At 31.5% G+C, this 12,087-nt stretch overlaps 1 protein-coding gene across 9 annotated transcripts in view; it reads right to left on the reverse strand.

Moving 5' to 3' along the window:
• The window catches only part of LOC105213275 (kinesin-like protein unc-104), a 100,273-nt gene that overhangs the window by 20,362 nt on the left and 67,824 nt on the right, over positions 1-12,087 (reverse strand). For 7 of the 9 annotated variants that reach the window (XM_054232987.1, XM_054232983.1, XM_054232988.1 and 4 more), the window contains 8 exons: positions 8,488-8,632; positions 7,350-7,432; positions 6,945-7,184; positions 6,230-6,414; positions 2,628-2,883; positions 1,848-2,011; positions 1,549-1,688; positions 1,055-1,096 (listed from right to left, as the gene is read on the reverse strand). In XM_054232987.1, the coding sequence (XP_054088962.1) occupies positions 1,055-1,096; positions 1,549-1,688; positions 1,848-2,011; positions 2,628-2,883; positions 6,230-6,414; positions 6,945-7,184; positions 7,350-7,432; positions 8,488-8,587 (1,210 nt within the window). In that variant the 5' untranslated portion in view covers positions 8,588-8,632. The remainder of the gene's footprint in view (positions 1-1,054; positions 1,097-1,548; positions 1,689-1,847; positions 2,012-2,627; positions 2,884-6,229; positions 6,415-6,944; positions 7,185-7,349; positions 7,433-8,487; positions 8,633-12,087) is intronic. The other 2 variants (XM_054232990.1, XM_054232989.1) reach the window with 1 other exon arrangement.

Raw genomic sequence — 12,087 nt, forward strand, 5'->3', positions numbered from 1 at the left:
GGGGGAAGTTATTACCCGACTTCACAAATTTTTGACACAGCGGCCGTATTATTAGAAAAAGATTATGTATGATTTCTATAAAATATCAGACAGATTTACCAAAGTAAAAATTATCGAAAATGGTAAAAAATTATCCATAGCCACTGAGATCCTAATGTTAGGTAACTGAGTCCTTGAATATATTCTAAAGTAAACGAATCAGATTAAATTTAAAATTGTGAAATGAGATATAATTTCGGACCCTTATTGCCATATTTTCGCATAAAAGTATGGTATCAACATTTTTCTGACCACCAGTGTATTTAAGTATAAATTCATATATCTGTGTAAGTAATCGAAATTATTACAAAACTGAGCATTGATATGCAAAAGAAGCATGGCAAAAGTACGAGTGTAGTTGAGAGTACAAGTACAGGTACACACACACACACAGACAATTATATTGCTATATATTAATATCAAAAAAAATATATATCAGATATTTTTAATTATATAAATCGGCGTAGTTTACGTATTAGTAAGCGTGAAAATTGCACAACAAATCCATAAAAATTTTAAATCTTATTATTAACATTCGCTTCAAAAACGCACACACACATACACACTTGTATTGGTAAACGCAAAAGCGGTGGCATTTATTGGGTATTAATTAGCATTTAAGCAGTTTTGAGGTTAGTTTTTTAACTGAGCAAGTATAAAATGGCTTGTTTATGTTGTTGTACATTAAATAACGCACTTTTGTACTAAAAGCGTGCGTTGCGCAATATTTATATATTTACTTCTGTTGGTGTATGTGCGTGCGTGTGTAAGCTTTTTTTACATTTTCACTTAGACGAGTATTTATTTTTGGACACATATACATATGCACAATTAATGCTGTGGTTGCGGTTGCATAATAATTGCACTTAATTTGCGAATATTATTATTTTCAATTTATTTATTTTTTTATTTTTGTTGGTATAAAATTGCAAAGCCGTGGCGTAATTTGTTTAAGTATATTGCGAATTTTTGTTGTTGGCATACTTTTTTGTTTGTTTTTAGCATTTCTACTTACTATTCGAGTCGCGCTTCTCACAAACCACTTTACCATCGGGCCCTAAATGAGAATATGTATAGACTATATAGGCACGTGTTGATTGAATTTAATTTTGTTAATGTTTGAAATTAATTATAAATCAGCGTAAAGTTGATTATGTACATAAAATTTCAATTGAAATATGAAAATGAATTATGTGCTCTATTTCTGGTGAATTTTTATTTTTGGAAAACTTTTGCTCGTATCAATTTTAATGACAGTCGATTTATTAATTTATTTACTTTTTTTTGTGAAAGTAAAATATTTGATTACAATTTTAATTAATTTCTTTTAATAATTAATTTTTTGGTATTATTTTTCAATTAGTATTGCCTACTTTTTGGCGTGGGTTAGTATTCGAATTACGGAAAGTTAGTGCGCTGCTAATTTAACTCAATTTTTACATTATTATTTTTCGTAAATAAATATTAGAAAAATATTAAAACTGCAGCTGAACTGCACGTCACACCTACCTTCTTGCACTTCGATGCCCTCGGCCTTCAAGAGATCGCGCAGCTTCTGTATCTCCTCCTTGAGCTCACGTATAAGTTTGGCATTGGCATCCTCGTTGACGATGGCCTTGCATACGATCTGTTTGGCGCGATCGGCGTAACTAAAGAAAAATTAAAAAATATGAAATTTTGAGAAAATAATTTTTTTATTAAAACAATTTTTTTTTTTTTAATTTTGTTTTTTTTTTTTTGTTTATGAAAAATATTTGATTTTTAGTGAAATATTTGTCGTAACTATTTATTATTTTTCAGATACTCACCGCAATGTACTCAATGTTTCATCATAGTTAATGTCTGCTGGTGAGATAGCAGCAATCATAGCGGTTTTAGAGTTGCCTCCCAAGTTCTCGCGCAGCAACCAGGTTAATACAGAGTCGCGATAAGGTATAAAATCGGCTTTCTTTGATTTCTTGTTCTTAGAAGCCTAGAATGCGATTGTAATACAGAAGGTTAAAATGAAATCACAAAAACTAAGAAAGGCTAGACATTTCATGAGTTAAATGATTAAACGAATTTTTATGATTTTAAAATGATGATTGAAAAATAAAATTTTAAAATTATTGTTATTTGAAAATTTTAATAATTTAATTTTTTTAATATTATTAAAATAATTTATATGCTTTTTTATACATAATATGTTTCATATTTTTTTTATTTTTCTAATTTTTTATAATATATTATTTAATATTAAATACAAAAACTAAAATTTTCTCCAAACTAACTTCTCAAAACACACGTCCAATTTTTTCAGTGCAATATTCATTACTTTGTCTTAATAAAAATTAATACTTACAGACTGTTTTTTATTTAATGTGAAATTGTTACAAAATTTTGAAAATTCACAATTGTTTTCAGTGTACGAATTTCCAATATTAATTATTCAAGTTTTTTTTTTTCGTTTTGTGCGAAATTGTTCAGCATTGGATGAATGAGAGATAAACAAGAGCAAAAAGGCATGTGAATAGTAAAAGCTTCAAAGTTCGCTGCTTTTAAAATACATAAACCAATAATTATCTTCTTTCATTTCAATTATGACTTACAATTTCAGCCAAGGCCGAGATGACTTTGCCGAGCGTGGTCAATGATTTATTGATGTTAGCACCCTCCTTCAAACGTGTGCCTTTGGCGCCAGTCGAGTCAGCGCGTTCCGAACCAGCCAAATCAACCAAGCTAATTTTCGAAACCTTCTCGGTGGTCAGATCGGTCATATTGTCGTGACGACGTTGGGTAAAGAATATGGTGAAAACGGCATGTGAGCGAGAACTGGTCTCATTCATGTTGGTAGCGGCCACAGTACTAATGAGAGAGGAGAGAGAATATAAAAAAAGTTGTTACACAATGTTTAATGGCATTAATTTCGGAACTTGATTAATATCAAATAAGTTGTTAGATCTCAATATCATATAGTAATAGCAACCTAGATAGCATAATAAGTAAAGCTTCTTAGTATATTCTGTTATTTCTTTTAAACATTTCTTTCTTTAATTACTTAATTTAGTCGCTCTCAATTCGCTTAATGAAATTTGAATTTATATAAATTCTGATATTTTTGAATATTAAGTTAATCGAGTATCAATTAATTTCATTTTGAGGCATTAAATAATAATATTAAATTATAATATATAAATCACATAAAATTTTAATAATTTAAGCAGAAAACAAAGCAACCTAATTGAATTAATTTAATAATTATATAGAAATATGGAAATGGAAAGGAACTCAATTAATTTTCTTAGTCTAATTATTATAAGAATATTATTTCAATGTTTCTTTCAATTTTCTTAAACAAATTTAATTATTTTTACTTCAACTATATTGTTATATTTACACTTTAAATAAATTGGAATTAAATTAAACACTTCTTTATTTGTAGCTAGATCAACTCTAACTTAACTTAAATTGCACTAATTTAACTGTAATTAAGTGAAATTATGTAATAAATTCAATGAAATTATATTTATTCACTTATTTAACTAATTTGAACTCAATTTAGACATTTGAACTCAATTTAATTAAAAACAAGTAAGGAAAGGCTAAGTTCGCGTGCAACCGAACATTTTATACTCTCGCAATTTATTGAAGAAATTTTAATAAGATAACACCCAAATTTACCTATATTCGGCACAAAGTTTAATAGAATAACGAAAATCGTCCTAAATAGGGCTGAGGTAATTCCTGAACCGATTTCATTCATTTTCACCAGCTAGGTACACTATATCCAAAACTATCCACGCACTTAATTTCGCAAAGATATAGTATCTCACATATTAACCAATACATATATGTAGATTAAAGCCCACCGTATTTTTGAAAAAACTATAATTAGGTACGTGGGAGCTAGGAGATGTTATTATCCGATTTTAATAATTTTTGGAACAGAGACACACTATTAGAAGAAAACAATTTACTCTGAATTACATTAAATTATCTAAGAAATTTACTAATATTTTCGGTTAAAATTTACCCTTAGACGCTGAGTTCAACACCCGATATCTGGGGTCTTAAAAAGTTATAGTCCGTTTTCGACAATTTTTTCTCAAGTGAAGCCAGAGATGATATGTACTATTTGTGTAAAGTTTTATTCCGCTATCTTCATTGGTTCCTTATGTATGCATTATAAAGTGAAGGAATCAGATGGAATTCAAAATTGAGTTATATGGGAAGTTGTCGTGCTTATGAACCGATTTCATCCATTTTTCACATGTGTCATCAGGGTGTCAAGAAAATATTGTATACCGAATTTCATTGAAATCGGTCGAGTAGTTCCTGAGATATGGTTTTTGACCCATAAGTGGGAGATGCCACGCCCATTTTTCATTTTGTAAAAAAATCTGAGTGCAGCTTCCTTCTGCTATTTCTTATGTAAAATTTAATGTTTCTGACGTTTCTCTTTAGTGAGTTAACCCACTTTTAGTCATTTTCAACCTAACCTTTGTATGGGAGGTGGGCGTGGTTATTATCCGATTTCTTTAATTTTTGGACTGTATAAGGAAACGGCTGAAAAACACGACTGCAGAAAGTTTGGTTTATATGGCTTTATTGGTTTGCGAGTTATATACAAAAAATTTGAGGGCGGGGTCACGCCCACTTTTCCAAAAGAATTACATCCAAATATGCCCCTGCCTAATACGATCCTATGCTCCAAATTTTATTTTCATAACTTTATTTATGGCTTAGTTATGACACTTTATAAGTTTTTGGTTTTCGCCATTTTGTGGGCGTGGCAATGGTCCGATCTTGCCCATTTTCGAAAGCAACCTCCTCAGGGTGCCAAGGAATACGTGTTCCAAGTTTCGTTAAGATATCTCAATTTTTACTCAAGTTATCCGTTGCACGGACTGACGGACGGACGGACGGACAGACAGACAGACATTCGGATTTTGACTCGTCTCGTCACCCTGATCATTTTGATATATATAACCCTATATCTAACTCGATTAGTTTTATGACTTACAAACAACCGTTAGGTGAACAAAACTATAATACTCTCTTTAGCAACTTTTGTTGCGAGAGTATAAAAAACTAGCTCAAATTGTATTAAATTAGCTCTAATTAAATGAAATTAAGTTATTCATTGAATGAATTTATATTTAGGTATTTAATTATTGATTAGCTTTGAATTTGTTTAACCTCATGACTACCCAATAAGTTTTCTGTAAAGCATTTTATTGAATTAAAATCAAACAGCTTAATTTACACAACTAGTCAATTTTTCAATGTCTGCTAAGAATAATTTTTATTATATTTATTAATTTAGTAATTTATGTATCACTTATCTATCTTATTTCATTAAATCTTCCTTAAATATGTGCATTTTTTAATGATATTAAATTATTGTATTAAAGAGAGTATTAAACAAATTAAGCGAAATTAAAGTGAATTAGTCGCAATGGTAACACGTAAATCTAAATAAGTTTTCTAATAGCCTTTGCGCACAGCCAACTTAATTATATACATTAAGAATATAATTGAGAAACCAGTCTATGCCTTTCGCACAGCCGGCTACTCAATTAACGATCAGCTGTTATACATTTCTGATTATGCTGTTCATAAGAAGTTGATAATTTTCATCAGCTGATTGTTTTTATCAATAAACACAACCAATTTTAAAGCGTATACAACTACGCGCAGCACAACATTCAAGTTTCACCTCGATTTGTATTCGATTATAAATTAATGTAGTAAAATAATATTTTGCTTTAGTATAGTAAATAGATTTAAAACAGCGTTTCAATTAAGGAAAGGTCGGATGATTAAGCAATTAACTCATGTGCGTAGAGACTATAAGGTATTAGTACTCGATTCAAATTAAAGTAATCTATATTTCGTTAAATTAACTTAAACTAATTTAAACTAAGTAATTTTTGTATACTAAATTAAGTTTAGTTGCATTATTATTTAAACTAATATAGTGTAACATCAATTAAAGAAAATGGATTAAATTGTCTCTTAATTTATTCAATTAAGAAATCTTCTCAATTACTAATTAAATCAGCAACTCAACTATCAATACCTCAACATGATTAATCTATTTAATTATTTTGATTATTCACATAAATAAGTTACTGTTGCACAATAAAATTCTAATTGAATTTATAAAAATAGAAAATTTAATCTAATTTCTTTAACAACATTTGCTTACCGCGCTTTATTGCCCTCATCGATGAGATCGTGTATGTCCTGATAGTCGGTAACGGCCAACTTGGATAAATCCTCCACGTATGGACCGAGCAATGGATGCTCACGTACGCGCAAGTTGCCTTTGTTCTTCGGATTTAATAAATCGCGTACACGTTCGCAATAGATTTCCATATATGAAACCTCAACCTGAATGCGCCACGCAAAGTAATCAAAGAAATGAAGATAAATATAAGAGAGGCGCAACAACAGCGGGGGATGTAATAGAAAATTGTAATAAATGAGGGCGTATTCATCAGTATGCCAAGCGCACAATATCAGATATGTTAACATGAGTGTTGCAAGTATTCGCAATATTGCAGAGACGCTTTGTAGTGTCGCCTTACTTTGCATGCATAAACTATTCGCATAAATCCCTTTCACATACGCTGGCATACACTCACAGTGGCATACAGTGATGTGTAGATACATGCACTTAACTCCACTGAGACAACTGTCAGCACTTGCATTCTAAAGAGACAACACATCACATTCAATTGCACAGCCTCCGCTTCCTTCTTCACACTCTCGTCCACACTATTTATTTGTAATTTGTCTTCTTTCATTTCACTTCACTTCACATCACAACACAACACATTTCACCTCACTGTACTTTATTACTTTTCGCTTCACAACATTGCTTTGCTCCTCAAGGCTTTGCAGCGTCGCCCTCAACTTACCGAATACTTGAGTTCACTTGTTTCCGTGTCGTGTATACGATTGAAGAGATCCTTACAAATCATCGGTATGATGCCCTCTTGATGCTCCTCCTGTTTGCCCATCATTGTGTATGATTTGCCTGCACCGGTTTGACCGTAGGCGAATATGCACACATTGTAGCCGTCGAAGGAGTGCTGCAACATCTCCTCGCCGATGTCCTTGTAGACCATCTCTTGGGTGGAGAATTCGGCATCGCGTGGCTGTTGCAAAATGGTTTTGGAAAAGAAAAGAAAAAAATAATGCAATTAAAAAGTGTTTTTATTTAATTAATTATGTATTAATTATGTAATAGTATGCAAGTGTCAATTGCATTTGTTTTGGATCGTTCATTTGTTTTGTTTGTAATGTCTTTCAGTGGTACTTACATCGTGTGACCAATAGGAATAATCGAAATTGAAGCTTTTGATGGCTTCGCTGCTGTTTATTGGTACTTTGGGATTTGTGATGGCTGAAAAGAAATTAGAAAACAAAAAAATAATATAATAATGTATGGAAGTATAATAATTATAATGCAGTTATATAGAAAAAATTAAATATATAAAAACTTTATATGCGAAACTATGTCTCAAGATTTTCTAAAATATTATTGAAGTTTAACTGGGCTCAAAAATATATTTTTTCATCGGGAAATATATGTTTGTTTTTAGGGATATATGATTTACGATGTACAGTCTTCCCTCCCTTTATTAAAACTAATGAGATCTTCTTATTAACTGAAATCATCATATTCGTTCTTTGGGGACTAAAAAGGAAGGACCGATTACACAGTCGCCTCATGCCAGAGACAGTATTTGAGCAAAAGATAAAGTAAAATTACGTTCCATGAGAGCTAGAGGTGGTTGGGGTCGGATTGTTGCCATTTTTTGATTTGTGGATTCATAATTTATTATTAAATTGATTTATAACAAGGAATAATATAAAAGTTCTAGACTTCAATAAATATATTTTCATAAGGAAAAGTTGCTCGAAGTCGTATTACAACTGAACAAAAATTAGCAGCTTATAATCAATAATCACACAAGACTAATTATGTATAGGCTCTGAGGAGATAGCCAGTTTTGCCAATAGAAATAATGGACCTTGAAAGACATGTTTCTTAAAAGTCCTTTTTTAACCATACAGCTATAAGAGAACTCTGATAGGTTACTACAGCACGTACAAAAAATATACCTATTAAGAAGTATGAAGAACATCTTTATATTCTTCATCAGAAAGTAATGATATAGAAAACAAAATAATGTCGATAAAATGAGACTCGAGAGCTTTGCTTCGCCTTTAACAAAGACAGAATTGCTAAGTACTATACTTTATCACTTTCCGGTATTAAATCTCACATCTATTGAATAATTTTTGGAATCATAATACTTTAGACTAACGTGAAACCAGATTCCTACTTCTTTCAGTGCTTAATAGTTTTTTTATTTGCATTATATTAGAAGAAGAAGAGAATACTAATGTATTTCACTATCTCAAACTAAATTATTATATATTGATTATACTCACCGGTGGTTGCACCGCTCATTTGTATTATACATTTTGATTCTCGACCAATTTCACGCGAATTGAAGGGTCGCACTCGAACCGCCACCTTAACGGACGACATGTTGGCGGTGAGAGAGGCCCAAAGGCCTTAATAACACACTAGAAGCTGAAAGTAAATAAAGAGATAAAAAATTGTAAGTAATTACAATTAATTACATTATTCTTTTATTTTATAGAGGAATTTTATATTATTTTTTATACATTTTATTGTAAAAGTAGAGGAATGAAAATGAATAACATTGATCATTGTACGTATATAATATAAGAGTGTTGACGAACTTATCTTTCATTGACGCATCTGGAAAAGGAACAGCATAATATATTGGATTTGAGCACTATTCGAAACAATATATTTTATTTTATTTTAGCAAAGCTCTAGCAAAATCTAAAAAAAAAATAATATTCATATGGCGTAACGAGTACGTTAATTAACAAAATTTTCTGCATTTGAAGTGCAACAAATATATCCCTTGAATCCAGAAAATGGTTAGATGATTTGATTCACACCATTTCAATACTGAAGATATCATTAAAGTCCCGATTTCCTTGGTTTTGGAAATTGTAGACCTCAATAAAGATAATTGGCCTAATTATTGATTCTCAAATTCGATTTCGATACTAGGATTTCCGATCCAAAAATTTCATGCAATCATTGGTTCCGTCGATAAACTGTTACCACAAAGTGAAAGTAAAACTGATTTGCCGACAAATTTGACAAGTTTGATAATATTTAAAATGGAAACAATTGCTTTACATATAAGTGATATTTAAGCGCTGAAAATTTTATATTAATTCTTTTAAAGTGCAGTACTCATCAGTATTTACATATTAGTATTAGTTTCCATTACCTGGTCTGGTCCATTATTATTTGTCCTTGATTGGAGACCCTACAGCGTTAAACTTTTGTGAAATGTCTTCCCAAAAATTATTATACTCCATTTATTTAAAAAATTCCACAAGCCACTCACCAACAGATAGATTTCGAAAAAAATTTCGATTTTGGAGATTCCATGATTTCGAAATTGGCGACATCCATGAGCCACGGAAAGTATTTTCAAGTCCATAAGTGAGTTTACTTCGATTGAAAATTTTATTTTCGATATGGTTTCAGTGATTTCAGCGCAATATTTTTCGATCTAAGCGAATTTTTTTTCGATCGAATTAATTAAGCTCAATATATTTTGAAAAGAAGAAATTGGTCTAAGACGGATTAAAACTTGAATGAACTCTACTAGATCTACATCAAGAATCACACATGACAAAAACCAAAGTTGAACCATTAGAAGTATATGTATGTATGTACAATATCTACTTAGTGTTCTACTCAAGGAAATATAGAAGTATACATACATAGTACAACAAACTAAAATATTGTAATAAGCAGCACCATTGGGTACATAAAGTAGCCAATTAATTCCGCTGCGACAAAATTCATTGCTGGAATGAGAAAACGATTAGCATTAATAAAATTCGCTATTTTAGTGACGTTAAAGTGAGCACACGCGACGCATCTTTTTCGCTACCACTGTTTTCATTTATGCCACAAGCATGCGACACATACAAAAGCAGAGCAAAGAGAGTTAGAGTAGTATGGGTAGGCAAAGCGTTGCAAAGTTGCGGAAAAGAAATTCGTAACAATTCGCGCGTAATTACCACATTAATTTGTTTATTACGCTGAGTACCTGCGCATTAGAACACGCACACAAGCGCAGCGAAAAGTTAATATGTGTGAGAGCTTAAGTGGAAATTTCTATGTATGTGTCTCTTTATTTGTATGCGTAAAAGGAAAAAAGTCAGAAAAGTCGTCACAAAGTTGCCGAGTTTTACTTTAATGAATGCCAACCAACACAAAGCACAGCTATATATACACACAAATGCACATCTGTGGCAACACTGGCGCATTAACGCTTACGTAAATCCGCTCACAAATTATCAAAGCAACCTTTATGCTTACACATTTGTTTCACGCGGACAGAAAAGCTTGAGCTTTACCCCAGCTGCGCGCTCTTCAAGTGTGTGTTGGGTCGCCATGGCGTATGAGTAACAATGAAAGCGTAGGAGCGTAATGGCAACAACTTGTATATACATACGTACCTGTATGTGTGTTTAGAGTGCGCGTTGCCGCAACCACTTATTATTTACATTTAAATTTCATTTTTTGTAATTTTCAACAACAAAGCGCAACACAACAACAACAGCAACATGCGGAAAGAAAGCCACGCAAAAGTTGTTGACTCGCTTTTAACAGAATTTTCGTTTTTGTTCTCGCTGTTGTTGCAAGTCGTCTTTTGTGTGTTGACGACATTTTGTTGGGGTTGTTTTCTTCGCTTCAAAATTGTAATTCCAGCAAATTTTTAATTAAATTGTTGGTGCGGTGCGCGGTCGTCAACTCCTGTGGAGTTTCGCAGAACGCTTTATATGCGCGTTGTTCGTAATTTAAAATGCTTTGAGTGAGGTCATAACTTTGAAGTTAGCAGCTGGCTCACTCAATGTTGTGTTAGTGTTAATAATATGTATGTATGTGCAATATTGAAATGAAACATTTAAATGCATAAAGGATCAAATTTCCCACCGTGTCGTTGTCATTTACAGCATTTAAATTCATAGTTTCACAGTAATTTATATGGTATTACTGAAAGGGGTTTGTTGAAGTCACAGAAAATGTTTTGGAAGCAAAACTAATAATTTTCCAACTTTCAAAAATTACCGGGATAAATATAATATTTATGGTATAAAATGTTTAACTGAAGGTATAGAAGTCTAGAAAATCTGAATTCTGGTTTTCGTAGAATATACGCCAATTTCTGGTAAGTTAAATATTCGTATAATGAGTTAAATGCTGTTTAAGGTTAATTGAATAGCATGGAAGGTAGTGGTGCTCAGAAAAGCAGCTCTTACATTTATTTGTAAAACATATCGCTATTAAATATATCTAATAACATAACAGACTTCCTTTTTCCAGAGCTTAGCAAGTATCGAATCGAACAAACAACTGGTATAAATGAAATAGACTGGTATAATCTTTGAGAAGGTCGTAAAATACCATATAGCATTGAGCACCCTAAAAAACTATTTAGGAAATATAAAACGAAACAAATAGACACATTATTTACTCTTTTGATCCTTAATAATATATTTCGTCTCATAGTATAAATAAATTTTACAGCACAACATTCGGCTGGGTTATTGAACCAAACCCCTTTTTCCAAGAGCTTTTGTAATAAATAAGTAGCCTCCATAATCGTAATATTTTCGTTCGGAATTAGTAATTGAGCTTATTGCAAACGTAATTAATTATAATACATTATGTAAGTCTTTAGGTCTCTAATTTCAGAGATATCTACCTGTGTTCAGTCAATCTTCTGTGATAAATGCAGATAGGAGTCAAAGATGGATATTCAAAAAAAACAAAGTAAATAAAAATATGCGAGGTCTGTTCAAAAAATTAGGTTAATTTTATTTATTAATAAATTTGTACATTGTCCCCTTCAATATACTTGTGTACTGGAAGCAGTTCTGATATACATTTTTGGTATGCCCTTGAGCTCTCTCAGCGATTTC

The sequence above is a fragment of the Zeugodacus cucurbitae genome, chromosome 6 (genome assembly GCF_028554725.1).
Source record: "Zeugodacus cucurbitae isolate PBARC_wt_2022May chromosome 6, idZeuCucr1.2, whole genome shotgun sequence".
Taxonomy (NCBI): Eukaryota; Metazoa; Arthropoda; class Insecta; order Diptera; family Tephritidae; genus Zeugodacus; species Zeugodacus cucurbitae.